This window comes from Aulonocara sp. 'chitande type north' Nkhata Bay, linkage group LG2 (genome assembly GCF_057382095.1).
Source record: "Aulonocara sp. 'chitande type north' Nkhata Bay isolate Kocher_YH1m ecotype deep benthic linkage group LG2, A_spYH_male_GT1.1, whole genome shotgun sequence".
Taxonomy (NCBI): Eukaryota; Metazoa; Chordata; class Actinopteri; order Cichliformes; family Cichlidae; genus Aulonocara; species Aulonocara sp. 'chitande type north' Nkhata Bay.
The window spans coordinates 36,928,529-36,950,207 of record NC_141345.1 but is presented as its reverse complement, the minus strand read 5'-3'; the positions used below and the strand labels follow the sequence as shown (position 1 = coordinate 36,950,207).

The following is a 21,679-nucleotide window of genomic DNA, read 5'->3' as shown; positions in this document are numbered from 1 at the left end:
GTGGTCAGGGACAAATGTAATCGCATAGCAGGATGCTGTACACGAGCCAAACTTCAGTCAGGAGAACAACTGAGATCATTCATCCACAATACGAGGTTAGTCATTAATATACTGCAACAACATGGGAACAGAGTAGCTGTGAGAGAATTCAACATTAATGAATCAATGTTACGGAAGTGGAGGAAGCGCAGTTTTTGGCTTTCCCCATATTTCAAAAGTGCTTCATCTCTTTGCTATTACTGTCGCCCGCCATAATTTGTAGATGATAATGGTTGTAGCCGCTGCCATGCTTTTGACCAAAACAGGGGCAGCTTGATGACATCATCAACATGCTCTATTGCAGTAGAGCGGTATAGTCAGAATCTCTATCGTTGGCCAAATTTAATCGTTTCTACCATATACCGTTTATACCGCCCACCCCTACTGGAAAAGTTGCTAACTATTAGAATAAAAGGTTGCTGAGGTTGCCAGGTTTGTCATAGCTGCAGTCCTCTTTCAGATTTAAACATTAAAGGAAGTTTGCTATTCCATCTGTAAGTTTGCTAATAGCTAAAACAGAATAGATGTTAGCGAGTCTCAGGTGTGGGACTTGATTGACCAGAGGGCAGCGGCTCAAACAGGTGGTGGGTGGGGTGCAGTGGGTCACCTGTGATGGCCCTGGTTTTCCTGAGACAGGAGGATCTAGTGATGGCAGCCAATGATTTTTTTGGGCAGTGTTAATTATCCTCTGCGCAGCCTTCCTGTTCTCAGTTGTGGCCCCTGTGTACCAAAAACCCTGGCAGTAGGAGACCAAACTAGGGGGCTGAGAGCCCTGTGGGGATCCGATGCTGAGTGACAGTGCGAGGTAGATGTGGGGGCCGGTTTGTCAAGAAGTTTTTGATCCAGGAGCAGGTGATGTGCTGAGACACTATCCACTCAAATGACTATAGGCGTGAAGACTATGAATGTATGTAGTCATTGACAATGTCTATGCCAGTGTTTTGGGGGATGGGAATGATGGTGGAGGCCTTCAGACAGGTGGGGACCATGGCATGAGTCAGGGAGAGATCAAACAGCCTGGTAAGGATCCCTGCCAGTTAGTCCACGCAAGCTTTAACCACCATCCCTGGGATGCTTTGGGTTCATCGCTCTCAGTCTCCTCCTGACCTCATGTTCCTGAGGGAGAGGGTTGGTGGTGGGGAATTCGGGGGTAGAGGGTGCTGGGGAGGGGTGGTCTCAAATCGAGCAAAGAAGGTGTTGAGCTCCACTGTGAATTTGAGGCTGCTTTTGGCGGTCAGGGGGCTCCGGCCTTTGGAGTTGATGAATGCTTGGATCCCTCTCTACACCTGGAGGGGGTTATTGTTGTAGAGGAGGCCCTATATCCTCCTCCTGCCTCCCACCTTGGCCTGTTTGGTGCCCCTCCTCTTGGCTCTTGCATTGCTGTATAGAGACCTGTCCCTCAGCCTGAAGGCCGAGTTTCAAGTTCTGATCTGAGCCTGCACTCCACTCATCATCCAAGGTTTTCAGTTAGGAACAACTGTTACTGTCACATTTTCTACACATTTCAAACATGCCTCATTTAAAGTCCACAGCAACGATATGGACGCCCTCAGGGTACTCTCTGCTGTTTGCTGATGGAGGTGATTGCTGTTCCTGACAATAACGGGCGTCTCACAATCTCAGCTTGGGTGCTGTCGGCCCAGTCTGAAGAAGAGTCCGAGTTCAGACTGAGGCCGATGTCTGATTGTTCCTGATAAATTAGGAAGACGCAACCAAAAGGCATAAAAAACCTTTTTATGCCTTTTGGTTGCGTCTTCCTACAACGCACTGATCACTTTAATTTATCAGGAACAATTAGACATCGGCCTCAGTCTGAGATCAGAGTGTCGAAATTGTGGACACAACAGGAAGTTGTCATTGAGTGTAGTGAGCATTTGATCACCTCCAAACCAGCCAGAATTATTGAATGAAGCTGAATAAATGCTCATGTGCCACAGTGATTATAATCAGTCAGTTATACATCTGGATTATGGTTATGGTTGGGTTTTTGCCTTATAATATAAAGCACCTTGAGGTGACTGTTATTTAATGATTTTGCTTTATATAAATTAAACAGAATTGAAATGAGTTGAATAGATCTCATTCTCATTCATTGAAAGATTCTTTGAAACACATCACCCAGGTATTTCTTCCCACTTATCCGGGCTGGGTGACTGGGGCAGCAGAGAGGTCCACAGGGCCTCCTCCCTGTAGGACATGCCTGGAACCGCCCAGGAGGATCTTGTCAGATGTCAGAACCACCTCAACTCACTGCTTTTGATGTTCAAGAGTAGCAGCTCTATTCTGCGACACTCTCAAATGACTGAATGTGCACACATTAATGGAAATACAATATACGCTACTTTTCAAAAGTTTGAGAACAGCCCAGTTTTTCCAGTTATTTATTGCAGTTCAAGTCGTTCAAGTCCAATGAACAGCTTGAAATAATACAAAGGGAACTGTGAGAGTTTTAAAACAAAGGTAAGGTTACCCAAGGGTGGGATATAAAACCTGCAGGACACCGGCCCTTGAGGCCTGGAGTTCGACACTGTCACGGTTTGCCGGGGCAAGCCGTGTGGAATATGAAATAGGACCCAAAATGCGGCAGCTCTGGTGCAGATGAGTGTTTATTTACAGGGGTGTGAGTACAAACAGCGGTGGCGACAAAACATGAAACCGGAAACCTAAACTGGGTAAACTAATAAGACAAACCAGAATGAGGATGCAGGGAGGTCCGGAGAAATACATACGGGGAGACCGAGGGGAAACAACACAGACGAACCAGCGATTACCAAGACAGAAAATACAACTTAAATACACTCAGAGAACACAGGGAGATTACACACAGGTGGGAGACACAGCTGGGAGTGATTAACATGACGAGACCAGGGAGGCAAACTGAAAACACTCACATAAGACGCAGACCTTCACAATAAAACAGGAACACACGGGGGGGAACAGGGTAAACACCAATTAGAGAACAGAACCAAAATCGCGAAGAGAAAACACAAAACGCTGGGTCAAAAGGACCCAGGATCATGACAGACACCCCTTAACAATTTAAAATCTGCTCTGCAGCAATGGAGGTTGATTAAGCCTTGAAAGATGGTGCTACTAATTCCTACAGGTGTTCCAACTTTTCTAGATTACTTCCAGCCCCCTCTGTCTGCATAAAGCAGTGTTGAACACACTGTGGTACCATACCTTCGTGAGCATCAGTTGAACAGTATCGTACTGCAGAAAGTAGAGTGTTGCTACAGAAATGGCAAGAAACAGACAATTAACAGTGGAGGAGAGACAGACCATCATAACACTTATAAATGTAGGTCTGTCCTACAGAGAACCTGCAAAGAAAGTCAAGGTGTCAGTGAGTCCAGTTTCCTTCACCATCAAAGGCTCCCTGAACCAGAACAGCTACCACAGCATTCTGCAGCACCATGCAGGATCCTCTGGTATGGACCTAGTTGGTCAGGGCTTCATCCTACAGCAGGATAAAGACCCCAAACAGTCCAAGCTGTGCCAGAACCACCTCAGGAACAAAGAACAAGATGGTGAGCTTGGAAACATGGAGGTCCAGCACAGTCTGTTTGCTTAGCCTGGCAGGGCAAAGGACACTGTCTGAACTATGGACACGCACACACATATACACTTACACTGATAAGCACTCACTCATCCCCCCTCCCCTTCCAATGCCTTCGATGCTTGTTGCATCCTGGGAACACAAGGCGGGTCTGGGCCCGCGCTGGAGAGTCGGTGCAGTGGCAGGATGGCTGCTGTGTTGCCTCATCCCCTACCCACCTCTGTTGCTGGTCACGTGCTTCATAATGTTGTGCTGTGGACATTTATGTGCTTTCTGTGCAGAGGAGTTTTTTGTTTCCTGTTCTCATGCTGTCCTCCTGTAGCCCAGCATGAGTAGAGGTCTCTTTTTTTCCTCTTGTACTTTCCCATTGTAGTGTACATTTCACTGTTTTTTTCTGTAATGCAACCGTTCTCTGACTTGTATCCCCATGTGATGTCTGTGTTGTGTGTGTAAGGTCGGGGGGCGGGTTCATTCCACTGCTGGGTAACCTGCCACTGCATGTGGCGAATAAAATTTGAACTTGAACTGAACTTGAACTAAATTGCATAATTTTCAATAAAAACTGGAAAAATTGGGGTTTTCTAAAACTTTTGACCGGTAGTGTATAAGGCAGTGAAACAATTCTAATTAGCTTGAAAATTTATATTTGGTATGACCACCTTTATTCTTCAACCTCACCTGAACTCTGTTAGGTGAGCTTTCTTGTAATTTCTTTAAGTAGTCTCCAAGAATAGTTTTCTGGGCTTATTGAAGTTCTTCTTTGAATGTTGGCTGCCTTTTGTTCTCTCTGTCAAGACGATCCCACACTGCTTCAGCAATGTTCATCATATTGTGTACCATGCATTATGAAACATTATTCTTTGAACCATAACATACTAAACCCCTCCTAATTCAACAAAGAAATTTTTCAAGCGATTCACTGTGTCTTATTACTCTCGCTACCTGGTCATCGTCTTAGCACGATTGAGGTGGCTGAACAAACACTCACTGTTTCTGTGCATGCAGTCTATCTTGTATTGCATCAGTCTGGATGCAGTGAAAAGCTGCTATGATGTAACTGACAGTAATAACTCCAGACTGGTAGAGGAGTGAGTGAAGGAGATGCTAAAAAAGAAAAGAGAAACATGGAGATTGAGGGGTTAGTTACGGAAAGAAAAAGTAACAGTAAGCAACAAAGTAGAACAAAGAAGAAAAATCAATAAAAAAAACTGCAGAGAAAATCCCATGAGGATTGAAATAGAATCACTTTTCACTCCAGGGTACATTTTTGTAACCCAAAAAGAATAAACAGATTTTCCTGTGCTGTTTACCAGTCCATAAACTTAAACTGATGATGATGTTGGTTATTTACAATGGGTAAAGTAATACTCATGGTGTTTACTCATAGCAGCCATGTGACACCAGATTGGCTGTGTGCGGTTTTGTCAGGGTAGAGAGCCGTTAGCATATCATCCTGCAAACCTTGAGTGTAGATCTGTAGAAGACTGCATTCGATTCCTAAGGGCTGACAGGGACGCCTACTTCACTGCCTTTCTCTAAAACCATCGGTGGTTTTAGAGAAAGGCAGTGACTTTGCTTCCACTGTCAGAGGCCATAAGATGATTTGTAATCTTTGCTGCTGATTCTGTACTGTGATAAGTTCTGAAACCCAACTTAAACCCTTAAACTAAACATTTCCTCTACAGAAGATCAGTTAGCTGTTTTACAACTACTCTTTCAAGAACATTTGGGTTAAAAGGAACTTTATAGATTGGCGTATAATTAGTTCAGACAGCTGGATCAAGCTGTTTAATTATTCCCACTAGGGGTGGGCGATATAAATGATATACGATAGAAACGATATAAATTTGGCCAACGATAGAGATTTTGACTATATCGCGATAGCGCATGTTGATGATGTCATCAAGCTGCCCCTGTTTTGGTCGAAAGCATCGCAGCCAGTGTTGCCAACTTAGCGACTTTGTCGCTATATTTAGCGAGTTTTCAGACCCCTTAGCAACTTTTTTTCTAAAAAAGTCTCTAAAAAAGACGTGAAAGCACGTATCGCTTTTACTCTCAACAAGCAGCGGGTGCTGTAACGCAGTCTGTTCTTCTTTTACTCTTATGCTGTTTTATGGAACACAAGGTTTAAAACTACTTATAAACACACACACAAAGTAACTCCACCAGAGCGCCTTTTTCGGGTCACTTTTGCCGGTCCAAGCCCGGGTAAAGGAGCAGGGTTGGAATTGTGACATTAAAAAAAACAATAATTGCTAAAATAAATTAAATTTGTAGTTCTAAATAAACTCTAAATGCATTTAGGACATTTTTTACTCACTTTATGTCTCTTCCACGATGTTATTTCTCTCTCTAACAACACAGGTTACAATTAGATTAGCATGACCAATTATGCAAATTAGGCGATGATGTCATTTAGCGACTTTTACGACAACCAATAGCGATTTTCCTTACTGAGGAGTTGGCAACACTGATCGCAGCGGCTACAACCATTATCATCTACAAATTATGGCGGGCGACAGTCATAGCAAAGATGAAGCACTTTTGAAATATGGGGAAAGCCAAAAACTGCGCTTCCTCCACTTCCGTAACATTGATTCATTAATGTTGAATTCTCTCACAGCTACTCTGTTCCCATGTTGTTGCAGTATATGAATGACTAACCTCGTATTGTGGATGAATAATCTCAGTTGTTCTCCTGACTGAAGTTTGGCTCGTGTACAGCATCCTGCTATGCGACTGCATTTGTCCCTGACCACCAGAATCCCTCACGTTAACTTTTATCGAGTGGAAAAAAGTTGGCGTTCATCCTCCAGCTTCACTGTGCTAATGTTATGCTAACATAGCTGTGTCGCTAGCAATCACGTAGCACAACATTATATACCAGCTAGCCCAACTTCAGTAACCCTACAAACGTCACTGCTGTTTAGTTTTCTGTCTTCATTTATGTTGGAAGTGATAGCAGAGCTGTACGTTTGAATTTTCTCAGAAATCTCTGTCAGAACATGGTATGTCATCTTTAGGTGGAAACTAGCGAGCTAACTTCCTGGTAACTTCTAACTCCGTTAAATTTAATAAATTCTGTTTTCATGGATGCCTGGATGTTAAACTTCATAGTTTCACCTGGTAAAGCAGCAACGCTGATGATTTTATTAAAGATGAAAGAATTTAGACCGTTTTTAACTCTCAGCGTTTGTTTGACTTTGGGACCTGAAGTTGACGGAGTTTTGGACCCAGATACTCCGTGAAGCTCCTCACTACGGCAGCCGTAATGCTCTGACAATCTATCAACCAAAGTTGTACTAAAACATTTTTTAACAGATTTCTGCAGCCAAAATCAGTTCGAGGTCAGTAAGCACAACCCGAATTCATACATAAGGCACAATCTCGATTTTTGAGAAAATTAAAGGATTTTAAGTGTGCCTTATAGTGTGGGAAATACGTTATACAGAAGAAAAGAATCCATCCATCCATCCATCTTCATCCGCTTTGTCTGGGGCCGGGTCGCGGGGGCAGCAGCCTAAGCCTGGCCGCCACCCGGCACACAATGCACCCGACCCCTATGGCGCCTCTTGCGGGTGGTGGGCCTGCGGGAGGATGGGCCCATGTCTCCTCTTCGGGCTGTGCCCGGCCGGACCCCATGGACTAAGGCCCGGCCACCAGACGCTCGCCCTCGGGCACCCTCCCCGGGCCTGGCTCCAGGGCGGGGCCCCGGTAACCCTATCCCGGGCAGGGTAAACTGTTCCCTCGGTGTCCTTTTCATAAGGGTCTTATGAATCGCTCTTTGTCTGGTCCCTCACCCAGGGCCAATTTGCCATGGGAGACCCTACCAGGGGGCAAAAGTCCCCAGACAACATAGCCCCTGGGATCCCTGGGACACACAAACCCCTCCACCACGATAAGGTAGCGAAATACGTTATACAGAAGAAAAGAATATATTGCAATATATATCGTTACTGCACATGCTTCAGATTATATCGCGATATGGATATGAATTCCCACCTTAAAGGCATGTGGTGCCATTTTGATCATATTTAAGATTGAAGCATTTATTAATAGTAGGTCTTCTTTGAGCAGTTTTCTGAGACTTCATGTTGATGGGTTTTTTTAGGAAGTGATTACTGAAATTAACTATAGAGTCTCTGTAAAGATCAATAGTACTGGATGCCACTGTATATAATGATACGTCTGTGAGATGTATAATTTTTTCCTCAAATGGTTAAAATTTGTAAAGAAATTCATGAAGTCATTGCTGTTTAAGGTTAAAGGAGTGCCTGGCACAACAGAATTCTTCCTCTTTGTCAGACTGGCTCCCTCACTGAAAAGAAACCTGCGGCTGTTATTATTTTCTTTAATCAGTAATGAATAGTAAGATGTCCTAGCTTTACAATTTACAATAAACATTTTTCTGGGCTAAATGAAGATCTAAATTAGTGAGATGCCATTTCCTCTCCAGGGTACAGGTTATCTGTTATACCACTAACCTGTTCTGGGTTAGCAGGTAGAAATATTACTTTAGTCAGAAATACTGGCTGATGTTGAAAGAGGGGGTAAAGGTACATACCTTTGATATTGATATTGCAAAATGAAACCTTTTCTGTCCTCACTGACGTTGAAGTTATTTCAAATCTTCACTCTGGAACTAATCTTTAGAGCTTTTAGTGTACACGTGTGGGCCAAACAATAACATTTCTGTGGCAAGGGAATTTTTGCTTTTAAACATAGTATGATTAATAAAAATCCTGGATTGTATGTTTGTTTTTTAGTTAATTATGTTAGGGGGCGGGTTTAAATGAGGTCTTTGTAAAGAGCCAGTGGACTTACTGCTTCATGTCTCTGTCTTTGGTCAGGTGTACCTACACCAACGGAGGAGGTTTTGCGCCATACTCTGAACATGCTGGTCCGTGAGCGGAAGATCTACCCGACACCTGATGGATATTTTATCGTAACTCCTCAAACCTATTTCATTACTCCAAGCCTAATCCGAACTAGCTCCAAGTGGTATCACTTGGAAGAGCGTTCTGCTGACCGACACCAACATCAGAACCAGCAGCAGCAGCATCAGCAGACACAGTGCACCTCCCCTCTCTCTGGCACCATAACCCCTTCCACCTCCGGGGGTGTGCGAGAGCGAACACACCCAAAGTCCAACCAGAATCACAGCGGGGGAGGTGGGGATTCTTTTTACAACAACAGTTATCGTGGAGACGACCCCCCTAGCCACCACACCACCCTGCAGCGGCGATCCCCCAAAGACCACCGGGAGGCGTACTCGGTACCTCACTCCCCACAAACACCCCCTCAGCAAGCAGGAGCGAACACTGAAAAGAGCCGCAGTTCACTCGGGTTCCCATTCAAGACGGATACACTAAACAAGCACCGAGGTGGGGGCGCAGCAGGAGGAGGGGTAGCAGGAACTGCAGACATAGAGAAACAAGCTGGAGCTAGTGCTACAGGAAGTCGAAAGTTTGGTTTGAAGTTGTTTCGCTTGAGTTTTAAGAAAGATAAGGCCAAGCAGCTTGCAACCTTCTCTGCACAGTTCCCCCCCGAGGAATGGCCGCTACGGGATGAGGACGTACCCAGCCAGCTGCCACGCCACGTAGAGATGGAGATCATCCGTAGAATCAATCCTGACCTCACAGTGGAGAATCTTGCTCGACACACAGCAGTCATGAAGCGTCTTGAAGAAGAGCGTGCTCAGAGGAGCAAAGCATCGTCGGCCAATCACAGCTCCAGAAGTAGAAGAAGTGGGGGTAGACACAGAAAGCAGTCCCAGACCAAACTTAGCCGCTCGCATAGTAAGACAAGGACTACTCGCTGTGAGCCAAGTGACAGTTCCCATTTAGAGTTGGCCGAAAGGGACTATAGAGGTTACTCATGCTCACTGGCTCGGTCACCAAGGGAACAGGCAGTGGCCATGGAGCGGCAAAGGGCCCGACTCCACCTGGCACACAGCAACCCTAACATTCTTGACTCCTCACACCTGCCCGTTACTCCAGAGTGGGATGTGTCCGGAGAGCTTGCCAAGCGACGCACAGAAATGCCTTTCCCTGAGCCAAGTCACGGCAAATCAGCCCACCATTCTAAGGTCCACCGCTCGCACTCCCACACCCAGGAGAGGAAATCCAGAAATGAACGCAGCAACAAGGCCAAGGAACGTTCCCGATCAATGGACAACTCTAAAGGTCCGCTTGGAGCTGGACTGATTGGACCACCCGATTATTATGATGACCGGAGCCGTTACTATACTGATGATGGCACCCTGCGAGCTAATCAGAGCTCTTCTCACTACTCTCGTGCCACACCCACTTCCACTAAGGTGCCTGGGGATTCCCTGAGATTGGATGGGAGCAGGAACTTGGAGAAGAGTAAGAGCAGGGATAGTCTCCCAGCATATTCACCAAAACCACTGCCTAACTCTGCCTCTCCCGATGATTACTTCCAATGCCCTGGATCCTCTGAGGCTATTCTCACATCAACAGCTCCTCTGGGAACTCTGGGCAAAAACAGCCATGATGGATTAAAACCAGGTAGTATTGACAGGCAGACTGATAGACAGACATCCCATCCACCAGAAAATAGGGAGGACTTAACAAAGGTGGGACCTAAGGGCAGCAGCTTGCCACCAATACCCCTCTCTATCCCTGACCTCCCTCTTTCTAATGGACGACCTGCCCACAGCACCTCTTCTAATCAGGAGAAACGAAAGGAGATCTTTAGTAAAGATACGCTCTTCAAACCTCCACCTAGCCTGCCTTTGCCAGGTTACAGCTCTCTGAGAAAACCCACAGCCCTTGCCTCCTCAAATCTGTCATCATCCTGCGATGCTCTTGATTCCCAAGAAGCCTTCGATGCTCCTAAGCCTCTGTTGGCAACATCATCTGCTCCATCACAAGGGACTGAACCCACATCCAGTGCTGCAGATGCAAACTTTGACTACTACAATGTTTCAGATGATGATGAACTTGAAGACGGAGGCGCGAAAAGTCAAGGAGAGGATGAGAAGCCTGGAGGAAGCATTGCTGTCATGGGAGGAGGTGGAGCAGGAACCATGCAATGGCTGCTGGAAAGAGAGAAAGAGAGGGATCTGCAGAGGAGGTTTGAAAGAACGCTTGCCTTCCCAGGTGTCAAAGAGAACCTTCCGGAGCCCAGTCAGAACCAGCAGTCAGCTCATTCTGCTCGGCTGGACAGTATGGACTCCAGCTCGGTCACTGTTGACAGTGGATTCAATTCCCCACGGTGAGAATATTTATACTGTACACACTACAGCCATAAACACCAACACTGTACATGGGGGGTGGATGCACTTCAGAATAATAAAACCCCAGATTAAGCCTTTGTTCGTCAATCTATATACTTTATAATTTAGTATCTAATTGAGACATTTTACATTTATCAAGTGTAGATAAATGATATCAGTGATATTTAATCTCAAATTACCACGTTCCTGACTTCCATAAGTGGAGGAAAATGTATGGATAGTTTGCAGCAACCTTCTTCATGAGCCCTGTGCTCCACCTAAGCTGTCAGATGCAGAGCTCACACACATGATCCGGGCACGTTCCCAAACAGTTCCTAACAGAAAATCTTATTCTTGTATTCTAAACGTGATTATTCCCCTTTAGTAGGGCTGTTCGATATAACGATGTATATCTGATGACGATATAAAAACGTCTGTCGTTTCATTTTACGCTATCGTTTGTTTCGTGGTGTCGCAAAATAAACTGTTTACAGCAATATTTGTTCATGGTTCTGATGTCACTGTAGTGGCTATATTCATTTATTAAACGTCTCTCTTTCTCTTATATTTAATATAACCACACTACAGAAGCGCCTGTTTTTATGCGTTGTCGTTAGCAACAACGATGGTAACAGCATCGCGTGTTCGCTTGTTTATGTTCCACATAAACCTTTCACAATAAAGCTCAAGATCCTGTTGAGACTTTTCAAAATAAACTGAATCACGTGAAAGAGCAGATTATTTACAGATGAGAAGCAAAAAGAGCCGCCAGGTGCTAAAAAATAAACCTTAGACTCAAACGTTAGAACAGGCTTCTCCCCGCAGCACGCCGTGTAATAAATACAAAGAAAACGGCGCCGTTACAACTTGTGTCTAAAAATGTATCGTTTCATGCATCGGTTAAAACACTCGACTCCAGCTACATGACGCGCAGCTGGAAACACTTCACACAAGTGGAGATTCACAGAGTTTACAGAAAATGTTACATTTGTGTGATTTATATTGTTATCGGACGATAGATGTCTTATATCGGGATATGAGATTCTGGTCATATCGCACAGCCCTACCCTTTAATTCCCTCTAACTGATGTGAATTGACCTTGAGACGCATATGTAAAAGCTGCTCTTATACTGCATTTATCAATTGCATTGTTATTAGATCATCTGGAGTGGGACACCATAGTGTAGTGGATACCTGCTGGGGATGGATATTCCTTTTGGTTTGTGTTATGGAGGTCACCCAGTGAAAGTCTGACAAATCAAAGGTACAGACCTACTGTGTGTTTGACCTGCTGAGGTATCTAATAAAGTCAGTATGAAATGAATGTCTGACTATAACAGTGTATAAGACATTTTGACACCAGGCTGAATGATGTATATCACAGATCTCAGAGACTGCACGTGTGGTGCTGAGCTGTGGGGCTGCTCGTGTGCATTATGGACTCATTTTTCACTGTGTTAAACATCCACTACTAATCCACTGGCTCACTTTAAAAACTATCTTGATTGCCTGCATGCATCTTCTGTTATGGTCCCCCCATGGCACTGAAAGAGAAGTTCCTACAAATAAATATGTAATGAGGTCAACTGCAAAAAATAGCTACGTCCAAGGGCCAGATTTACTAACGCTCTGCACCACAGCAAAACACGCTTTTTACGTTAAAAAGCTTCTGTCAGGCTTTCATAAAGAGGGCCAGTAGTTGTTTGGAACTGAAAGGTGTGGATGCAGTTATTGTGTTGGCTGGCCTCAAGGCACTTTATTTACTTTTAGGAGTTTCCCTTCGGAGAATATTTAAATCAATCATAAAAATGTGATTTGTGTAAGTTTGGGACATTTTTATTGTTTCATTGAAACCAAGTCGTGCTCAACTTTAATGAAAAGTTTAAGAGCTGTACAGAGATACATCATTAACATGTTCTTTTATCAACACAGACGCACACAAAGACACACACACAGACAGGTCAGCTGTTACACACAGATTTCTGATGTTTAAGGTGGAACAGTTTGTAACGGTGCTCCTGAGTTTCAGTGCCAAAGACCTCACATAGTTACCAAACACTTCTAACAGGCGAGTCCAGTTTTATAGTGAAGTGACTTGTTTTCATTTTCCTTAACTGCAACAGTACAGAGTGTAAAACCTCTGCTTACACTGTATTCCTTTTGTTAGCACAGTTACTCCTTCGCACTCTAATGTTTGACACTCACAAGCTGCCCTTGGAGTAAACTGACTACATATTTGTACATGAACCAGCGCACTGTTAGGTCACCAAAGATTTCTTTCACCCTCTTCAGCTTTTGTAAATGCATCATCATGCTAATTTAACTGAGAGCTTACAGCCACAAAGCTGGCACCTCAGCTCTTTGCTAAACCCTGACAGCAGCTTTCTGATACTGCATGCTGATGATACTCACAATGACAGCTTTGACCACTCAGACTTTATTAAGTAAAAAAGGTTGATGTGATAACTGCATTTCATAGGACCGAGGGTTTGATCCTACAGTTACATTATCACTGCTCTGATAGTGGCAGATCTCCATACATTAGTCAACACGATTGACTGTGATACTGTATGAACTGCTTAAAAAGTCATTGAGAGGTGTGAAGTACTGAAGTACTTCTTAATTGTACTTAAGTACAGTTTTCTGGTATCTGTACTTTAGCTGAGTATTTATTTCTCTGACAGCTTTGTACATGGACTCCTTACATTTTGATTTAAGAGGGGAGTTGTGCTTCCTGTCAGTGCACTGCTTCAAACATTAGAACCATTAGAGTCTAAACAGTAGCACATGAGAGTCGATCCAAATGATGTATCTGCCACCATGGGGCTATTGCACACACAGAGACGAGAGAGACAAAACGATGTCATTTATGCATCATTTATTACAAGTTAAAAGTGGGCCAGTGGTTTATCTTTTGGTCTTGTCAACACTGGAATTAGTGCGGATGTCCAGAAGCTGTGGTCACGATACTTCAGCATCTAGCTAGCCCGACAGACGAGGAGCGCTCAAAGATGGAGTTCTGATTTTTAAGTTGCGGGTAATTTAAATGCAACGTTTTTATCAGATCAACAAATATCAGCAAGCATACAAACTGTGTGCAGCTTGTTGCTAGTAAAAAGTACAGCTGCTAGCTTCCCCAATGAGACAAAAGAACGAGAGCCAACTCAGAGATGGAGAAAGATAAGAATAGAATAGAATAGAATTCAACTTTATTGTCATTGCACATGCACAGGTACAGGGCAACGAAATGCAGTTTGCATCCATCCAGAAGTGCTTTAGTGATATAGATATATTACAATATATATTAGCAATAATATAGATATGTGAGTATATTACAGAAATGGGTCTATTATGGTATGTTATAATGTACACGGTATGAAGTATGTTGTGAATATTCTATAACTATAAGTATGTACAGGCTGTAGTGAGTACAAGCTATGAACAGGATATGAACAGGATATAAATATGAAAAACTATACAGAATATGAAATAAATAACTTTACAGAATCTGGGATATACAGCTATACAGAAATGGGAACTATGCAAGTTGTAAACAGTTGTAGGATTAAAGATTATTGAATGTACAGAATGATTATTTACACAGAGCTATACAGTAGTGCAGTTAAGATAAGTGAGGGTGTAGATAGTTTCTACAGAGGCTATATAAAGTGCTAGTGGTTGTGAGTGGTGGTTCAGTCCATGTTATTATTGTGTTTGAGGGTACAGTTGTCCATTGTGTGTGTGTATGTTCAGTCCATGAGTTTAACGTGGGTCAGATGTCAGGAGGCAGAGTTCAGGAGTCTGACAGCTGTGGGGAAGAAGCTGTTCCGGTACCTGGTGGTCTTAGTCCGGAGGCTCCTGTAGCGCCTCCCAGAGGGCAGGAGGGTGAAGAGTCCATGTGATGGGTGACTGGGGTCTTTGATGATTTTCCCAGCCCTTTTCAGACACCGCTTCCTGTAGACAGGACACGTGCAAGGCTGATAACGCTTAGTTTCATTTACCATCTGGTATTAAATAGATGGTAAATGGCCTGTATTTATATAGCGCTTTACTAGTCCCTAAGGACCCCAAAGCGCTTTACACATCCAGTCATCCACCCATATTCACACACTGGTGATGGCAGCTACATTGTAGCCACAGCCACCCTGGGGCACACTGACAGAGGCGAGGCTGCCGGACACTGGCGCCACCGGGCCCTCTGACCACCACCAGTAGGCAGTGGGTGAAGTGTCTTGCCCAAGGACACAACGACCGAGACCGTCCAAGCCGGGGCTCGAACCGGCAACCTTCCGATTACAAGGCGAACGCCCAACTCTTGAGCCACGATCGCCCATTAAGACAGCCCGTGAAACATCTGCTTACATCTAGTTGTGTAAATCCACAAAGAGCACGTCGGAGCAGCACCACAGGTCAGCTGACCACAGCCTGTAATATTGACTGGAGCTCACAACAGCAATGACTCATTTTCCTGTTTAGGTGTGGAGGCCCCGTCTGCAACGTAGCAACAGACAATAGATTTACATATGTGCTACATATGTGAGTAAAGTCAGTACATTCTTACTAGAAAATAAAGTTTGTTTTGAACATAATTACCTCATAGGATGGAATTCAAGACAGAAGGTGATTTATAGGAATTTAATATTTCTTTCATTTCTTAATAACTGCACAACAATTGTTGCCTTCTCACTGAGCTTCTTGTTGATGGTCTGGTCCGTGTGCACCTGGTAGAGCATCAATCACTGTGGACACTAGTGAGCGTAGCATGCTTCTTCATGTTGGGTAAACATATTTAAGTCTTATTTTATTCTTTTTTAAGTAAAATTGCAAACATTTTATAAGAGGAAGCTGAACACAAGGATTTAGCCTCCATTAGAAAAACAAAATGCTTCCAGCCTCTGAGGAGGGGGTCAGTTTTTTCTGAGCCCATTCAAGTTGAAGGAGCCAACCGTGCCATCCTACTCTGGATCACTGCAAACACAAAGCTTTAGTGAGTCTCCTTTGCCCATCCCAGCCAGCCTGTGGGAGCCTCTACAAGTCATCCTTCAGATCATTCAGGTTGCACAACAAGTCTTTCATTCTGATACTTTGTGTTTGTGCGATATTTATATTTGAGCTCTTTGTATTTTTCACACGGGGCCATGTAGGACTCAATTTTTCCCCTTAATGATAAAAACCTTTATTTAGAAACTGCATTTTGTGTTAACTTGTTATCTTTATCTAATGTTTAAATTTAAGTTTAAGAAACATTTAAGAAATATTTAAATGTGAAAAACATACAAAAAATAGGAAAGAGGCCAATACCTTTGTAAATGTAACTCTGTGATGTGTTATTTCATTTAGTTTAGTCAGTTACTGTCTGTACTGTGTCGGCTGTCACCACAGGATTCTGATTCTGAGTGATTCTGAAATGAAGAATGAAATTGGTCACAATAATAAATATAATAGTAATAATAACAATAATAAAATTAGACAAAAAGCGATGTGCAATAGAAGGTGAGATTTGAGGTAGCTATAGTGTTATATCAGTTTAGCAGATAATAATAATGACAATAACAGCTACTATATATACCAATCAAAAGTTTTTCCAGTTTTTATTGAAAATCATACAGTTTAATGTCTCATTGCATTTTGAAATGAAAGCATAGGACAAATAAGAAGTTAGAGTGAAAAAACTATCAAAATCAGTTTATAGACCAAATATATTCTGACTCATCAAAGTCGCCCCCTGTGATATAACAGCTGAACACAGCCGTGGCTTCTTTCTACAACACAAATCAAATCTTCTCCCACATCTGGAGCAGATGTTCCCATGAATGTGGACCTTGTAGCTGCTTTGCTTTCGCTCTTCTGTCCAGTTCAAACCAGCTCGATGGGTTTAGGTCTGGAGACTGTGCCGGACCTCCATGTTTCCAAGCTCATCTTGTTCTTTGTTCCTGAGGTGGTTCTGCCACAGCTTGGACTGTGTGGGGTCTTTATCCTGCTGTAGGATGAAGCCCTGACCAACTCGGTGCATGTAGGAAGTAACAGCAGCAGCTTTCAAGGCTGATCAGCCTCCGTTGCTGCAGAACAGATTTAAAATGTTTACCCGTGTTGTCCCTGAAAAAGGCCTTTTTGTATAATTGTGAAATGTACATTATTTTACAGTTTTGGTGACCTTACCTTTGTTTTAAACCGCTGGCAGTTCAACACTTACCTTTGTACCATTTCAAGCTGTTCACTGGACTTGAACGACTGCAACAAATAACTGTATAACTGTTCTCAGACGTTTGACTGGTAGTTTATATACACAAACACATGTGTATGTATATATATGTACACACACACACACCAATGTCAGCTTGAAGAACCTTCTCTTATGGTTGTGTTATTTCTAATTGTGTCTCTGTCACTCTGCAGAACGAGAGAGAGCTTAGCATCTAACACCTCTTCAATAGTGGAGAGTAACCGACGGCAGAATCTGGCCTTGAGCCCAGGCCACCTCAACATCACCACTGGAAACGGTCCTCCTTTCTCCTTCCGTGCCATTCCGGAACCTGCTGGCACCCAACCAGAAAAACTCCAGAAGCCCAGTGCCTGCCTTGCGTCAATCACCAGCGTCTAGGGTCAGAACTAAGGGCTGGGCAGAACACAGAGCCAGTGGACTGGTCAGAAAATCAGTCTGCATGGACTGTTACAGTGAAAGCTGACAGACTGACTGGCAGTGCAGCTGTGACAGGTCCTTTGTGATTATACCTGCTAACACACATATGGATGGACAGACAGGAAGTTAGATCCCCAGGAAGCAGCTCGTTCACACAGAACTACACACACCAGGATATTGCACACTGTCATTCTCTAGCCTCTAGTTTACACACTACAGCTTTTGTGTTTTTCATACGTGTGGGTTCGAGTGAGTGAGTGACTGAGCGAGTGACTGAATGCTTGGATAATCTGTAATCTCAGGTTATGTTATTTTCACGCCCATTCAGCTGCTTAAGATTACTTAACCCCCTCCTGTGGTGTCAACTGGTATTACACCCTGAGAAGCATCAGTCCTCCTGACCTATAAGGGGTTCCCAGAGTTTCACTAACCAATTCTTACTCATTACTTGTCTCTGTTTGCCCTCAAATAACATTTGCCAATGGCAACACCCTTTAAGGTGCAGTGCCACAGAAAATGGCAATAAAAACCTTTATCATCACTCCAAAACATAACAACACATGTGAAGTGGTTATAAAGGACAGTTGTTTTGTTTTATACGAGAACATTTCTGTAGAATGTATGGAAGCATTTCTTATGTCTATGGTGCCCATCTGAACTCCCCGACACTGTTGGCGGTTTCTGTGCAGGCAGCAGTTAAACATGGACGGCTGCAGGTCCAGAGATGAGATTGATGATTACAGACTTTTACCTTTTGTTCTTTTTTGTTACCCTTCATGTCCATTGGCTACAGTCCATCCAAAAACTGTCTTATTAGTCCAGTGGACATAGAGTCCCTTGTCCAGTCTCATAGAGGAAAAACCCCCAAAATCAGTGATCAGATTTACATTATAAATCTATACATTACAATACTCTACACCGACAACTACATTTGTGTAGTATATTATGTGTGTAGGTAACATGAAATATTTCTTGGTATCCTGAGTCGCTTTTCTTGTTGAGATTCATTTCATTCAGGTTCTGGACGTATTTATTAGATGAGTTTTAGACGCTGTTGAGGCTCTACAGGCGTTATTACGGCTTATTTCACTGCTCGTCTTTCCTCCTATAATACAGATATCGTCATTCTAGTCACAGTAACCACCACCAACAATCTGGAGACTATAAGCAGCGCGTTGTTGGAAATACTACCTCGACAAGACAACACAATAAAGGAAAAAACTCTGAACAAGTGAATCAAACAACAAAATTTAGACTCCTCGATGTGAAACGGCTTTAATCAGTGGACATGAGGGGTCAACGTTTACTTGTTTACTAAAATAACCGCCCACGTTCCAGAGACAGGAAGTGCATGAGAGTTCACGTTATAAATCCTTGTGTGAGAACAGCAAAGTCTGTGCTACATGTTAATGTGCCATGTACAACATTGCAGTTGCACTTGTAGTGACTTAGAGTCCAACACAGAATGCAAGCTCTAACAAACAAAGCATCCAGTCTGGTATACACACACAGAGAAAAAGACAGGGATTTGACATTTTTAGTATTTTTGCACAGCTTTTTCGCCGATTTATATTTTTATCAAGTTTATAAATACTTCAGTTTGTCTTCAAACGGCTTGAATCAAAACCTTGAGCTCTTCACTCCTGGTGCTAAGATGTTTTGTGGTCAGCGAGACTATAATTAAAAATGAAGACAATATGGTGAGATTATAGTATCATACGGCTGCTGTGCTTGCATATCTCTGGCACTGACCATTCTCCCGTTTACTGGCCAGCAGCACAGAGTCCAGACTGACTGGCAGGTGGAGCACCTGACTACGTCACAGTGATGTGTGAACTAAAAGCTACATTTGAAAATTGTTATAAATCATGCTTGAAATTGGGTTCCACAACCTCTGTAGTGTTTTAGCAGTGATTTCCTCTCATCCCTTTTTCTGTTTCACTGTTGCCATCCGGTAAGTTTCTCTCTACTTATACCAACTACCTCCATAGAAGCGAAAGACAGTCTGAAACATCACTGTCATTAGCCTCTAGCCTGCGAATGTCTTACAAACACATGTATTCAGTGCTCTCCAAGAGTAGGTTAACGGTACAGTGATATTTCACCCTACCGTCTGTGTATATACGGCATATTCAACTGACACATGAACAGTGTGGAGTAAAAGCTGCTCGTGTTGGATTCCAGTTGACTTTTAGAGGGCACCATAAATATACTATCACACTACATATCAAAGTGTCGACGTCACTGTTCTTTTCCTTTACTCCATCCAGTGCTGACTTTCAGAAAAGTTCTCATTAAAAAACAATTTCACATCCACATTTCACTTGTTGTGTAACTGACGTCATTTGTTGGTCTTTGCATTTTCCCCTGTGTTGTTCTACATCGGGTCCCCTGCAGTTCTTGGGTTGTATCCCTCAGGGATGTTCTGTTCTCTGGAACAGAGTGTTCAATGTTAAGTATTCTAGAATTGTAGCCCTTAGTCAATCATGCCTGAAGGTTTCTACCACTTTTACCAGTTTTAGTCACCTTTATTCAACAAATCTGCGAAACATCCTTTATCTCTGTAATAAGGTTCTCGTCTCTGCTCTTTCCCTAGAGTAGGTAGTTTTTCTTACTACCTTTACACTAGGATTTTAGTCCCAATTATACTTTTACACATAGGTTGTTTGTGCCATTTGTACCCACGTTGTAAGACTATAGAAAGATGAGAATAAGTCCCGATATCACTGCTCCACCTTCACCACTGAGAGTGAGTCCTGTCCCTGCAGATACAGAAACCTTAGGCTTACTGTCACAGCTAGGTTGAAGCCTCAATAGTAGAAATGAATCTCTGCATCTCTTTTACCACGTTTGAAGGTTTTTAGCTCTTGTTCCACAGCAGCGGGGTCCTTCTTTGTTCCACCAGTGAAATGGGGCTTTGTGTGCCTGCTGGAACACGTGTCTCTCATCTCTAATGTTTGCACTGCTCCCTACCCCGAGCCTCCACATTGTCGCCTGGCCCAGTGGCCTTACATCAACCCTTCTCCAGCACAATCCCTGTTTCTACAGTGACAGTCCATGAAATGTCTTCCCTCAACATTAGCGGTTGTTTTTAAGACTGGAGATTCTCAACAATAACAATGTTTCTAATGGTGACAATATGTCATACCTGTAAATTATGTTCATCTGTTATAACTAGTCAAAACAATTTAAATAATAAAAAGGAGGGATTTTTAAAAATGTCTATAATATCCAAAAGTCCCTTTGATGTGTCGTACTGGTGTTACTGTTGTTGTAGTGTATGTAATGCCTAATGGGGATTGTGTTACTTTTTATGATAATAAAATAACAATGTTTGGTTACATCGCTGTCTTTTCATTCATTACTGCAGCCTTCTTTAAAGCGATGCTGCCAGACCTGCAGCAGAAGAAGGGCTCCTGCAGATGAAACGGCTGCATGTGTGTGATCTGCCACTCGAGTGATTTTACTGCTTGATACATTTTAAAAGCATTTCTTTTGATATTCAGTGTGGATGAAACAAATACGTGTCATTAGTCTGCATCATATCTTTGGTTTCCATGAATATGTTGTCGTTTTGCCTCCACCAGCAAACACCAATATGTAACCGAAGCTTTAATTCAAAGGGTTCAACAAAGAATTGCAGTATTGCATCCTGTCTCAGAGTGATGCTGAAAAACCAGTTCATGCATTTGTTACTTTTTGGCTGGACTATCCTCCACTAGCTATGCTTCTGTCGGTCTAGGCTGATGCACTGCTCCACAGCAGTGGGCCACAGAGCTGATGGGTCCTGGAGCCACCTTCTCTTTTCCTTAATCTGTATACATTGTGCTGTCCTGTGTGGTGCAGGCCCGGGTCCTCCCTGCCGGCCTGGTACTCTGTCTCTTCGCCCCGCTCTCTGGGTTGGGATGGGTGCCGCTCTGTTCCCGGAGACTGGGACTCAGGTAGGCTCCTTTGGGGATGGCTGTCTTGCACCTTTGGGAGTGGGCATGGCACCTGGGTTGCGTTGGCCAGTGCTCTGCTTGGGTTTCAGGTCTGTTCGGTGTCCCTCAGCTTCTGCGGTGTGGTGGGCTCTTCTGGTTGACTTATACTAGATCTCTGTGGGGGCTTTAAACATCTGTGCAGTGCAGGTTTCTTCTTACTCTTTGCTATCAGCTGTGACCAGTCTGGAGCTTCTTGGTTTTACTGATGATTTTGGTGAGC

General features: G+C 43.4%; 1 protein-coding gene across 4 annotated transcripts in view; it reads left to right on the top strand.

Moving 5' to 3' along the window:
• The window catches only part of stox2b (storkhead box 2b), a 49,829-nt gene extending 29,017 nt beyond the window's left edge, over positions 1 to 20,812 (top strand). For all 4 annotated transcript variants that reach the window (XM_086261577.1, XM_086261569.1, XM_086261587.1 and 1 more), the window contains 2 exons: positions 8,449 to 10,837; positions 17,236 to 20,812. In XM_086261577.1, the coding sequence (XP_086117703.1) occupies positions 8,449 to 10,837; positions 17,236 to 17,440 (2,594 nt within the window). In that variant the 3' untranslated portion in view covers positions 17,441 to 20,812. The remainder of the gene's footprint in view (positions 1 to 8,448; positions 10,838 to 17,235) is intronic.
• The last annotated feature ends 867 nt before the right edge of the window (positions 20,813 to 21,679 follow it).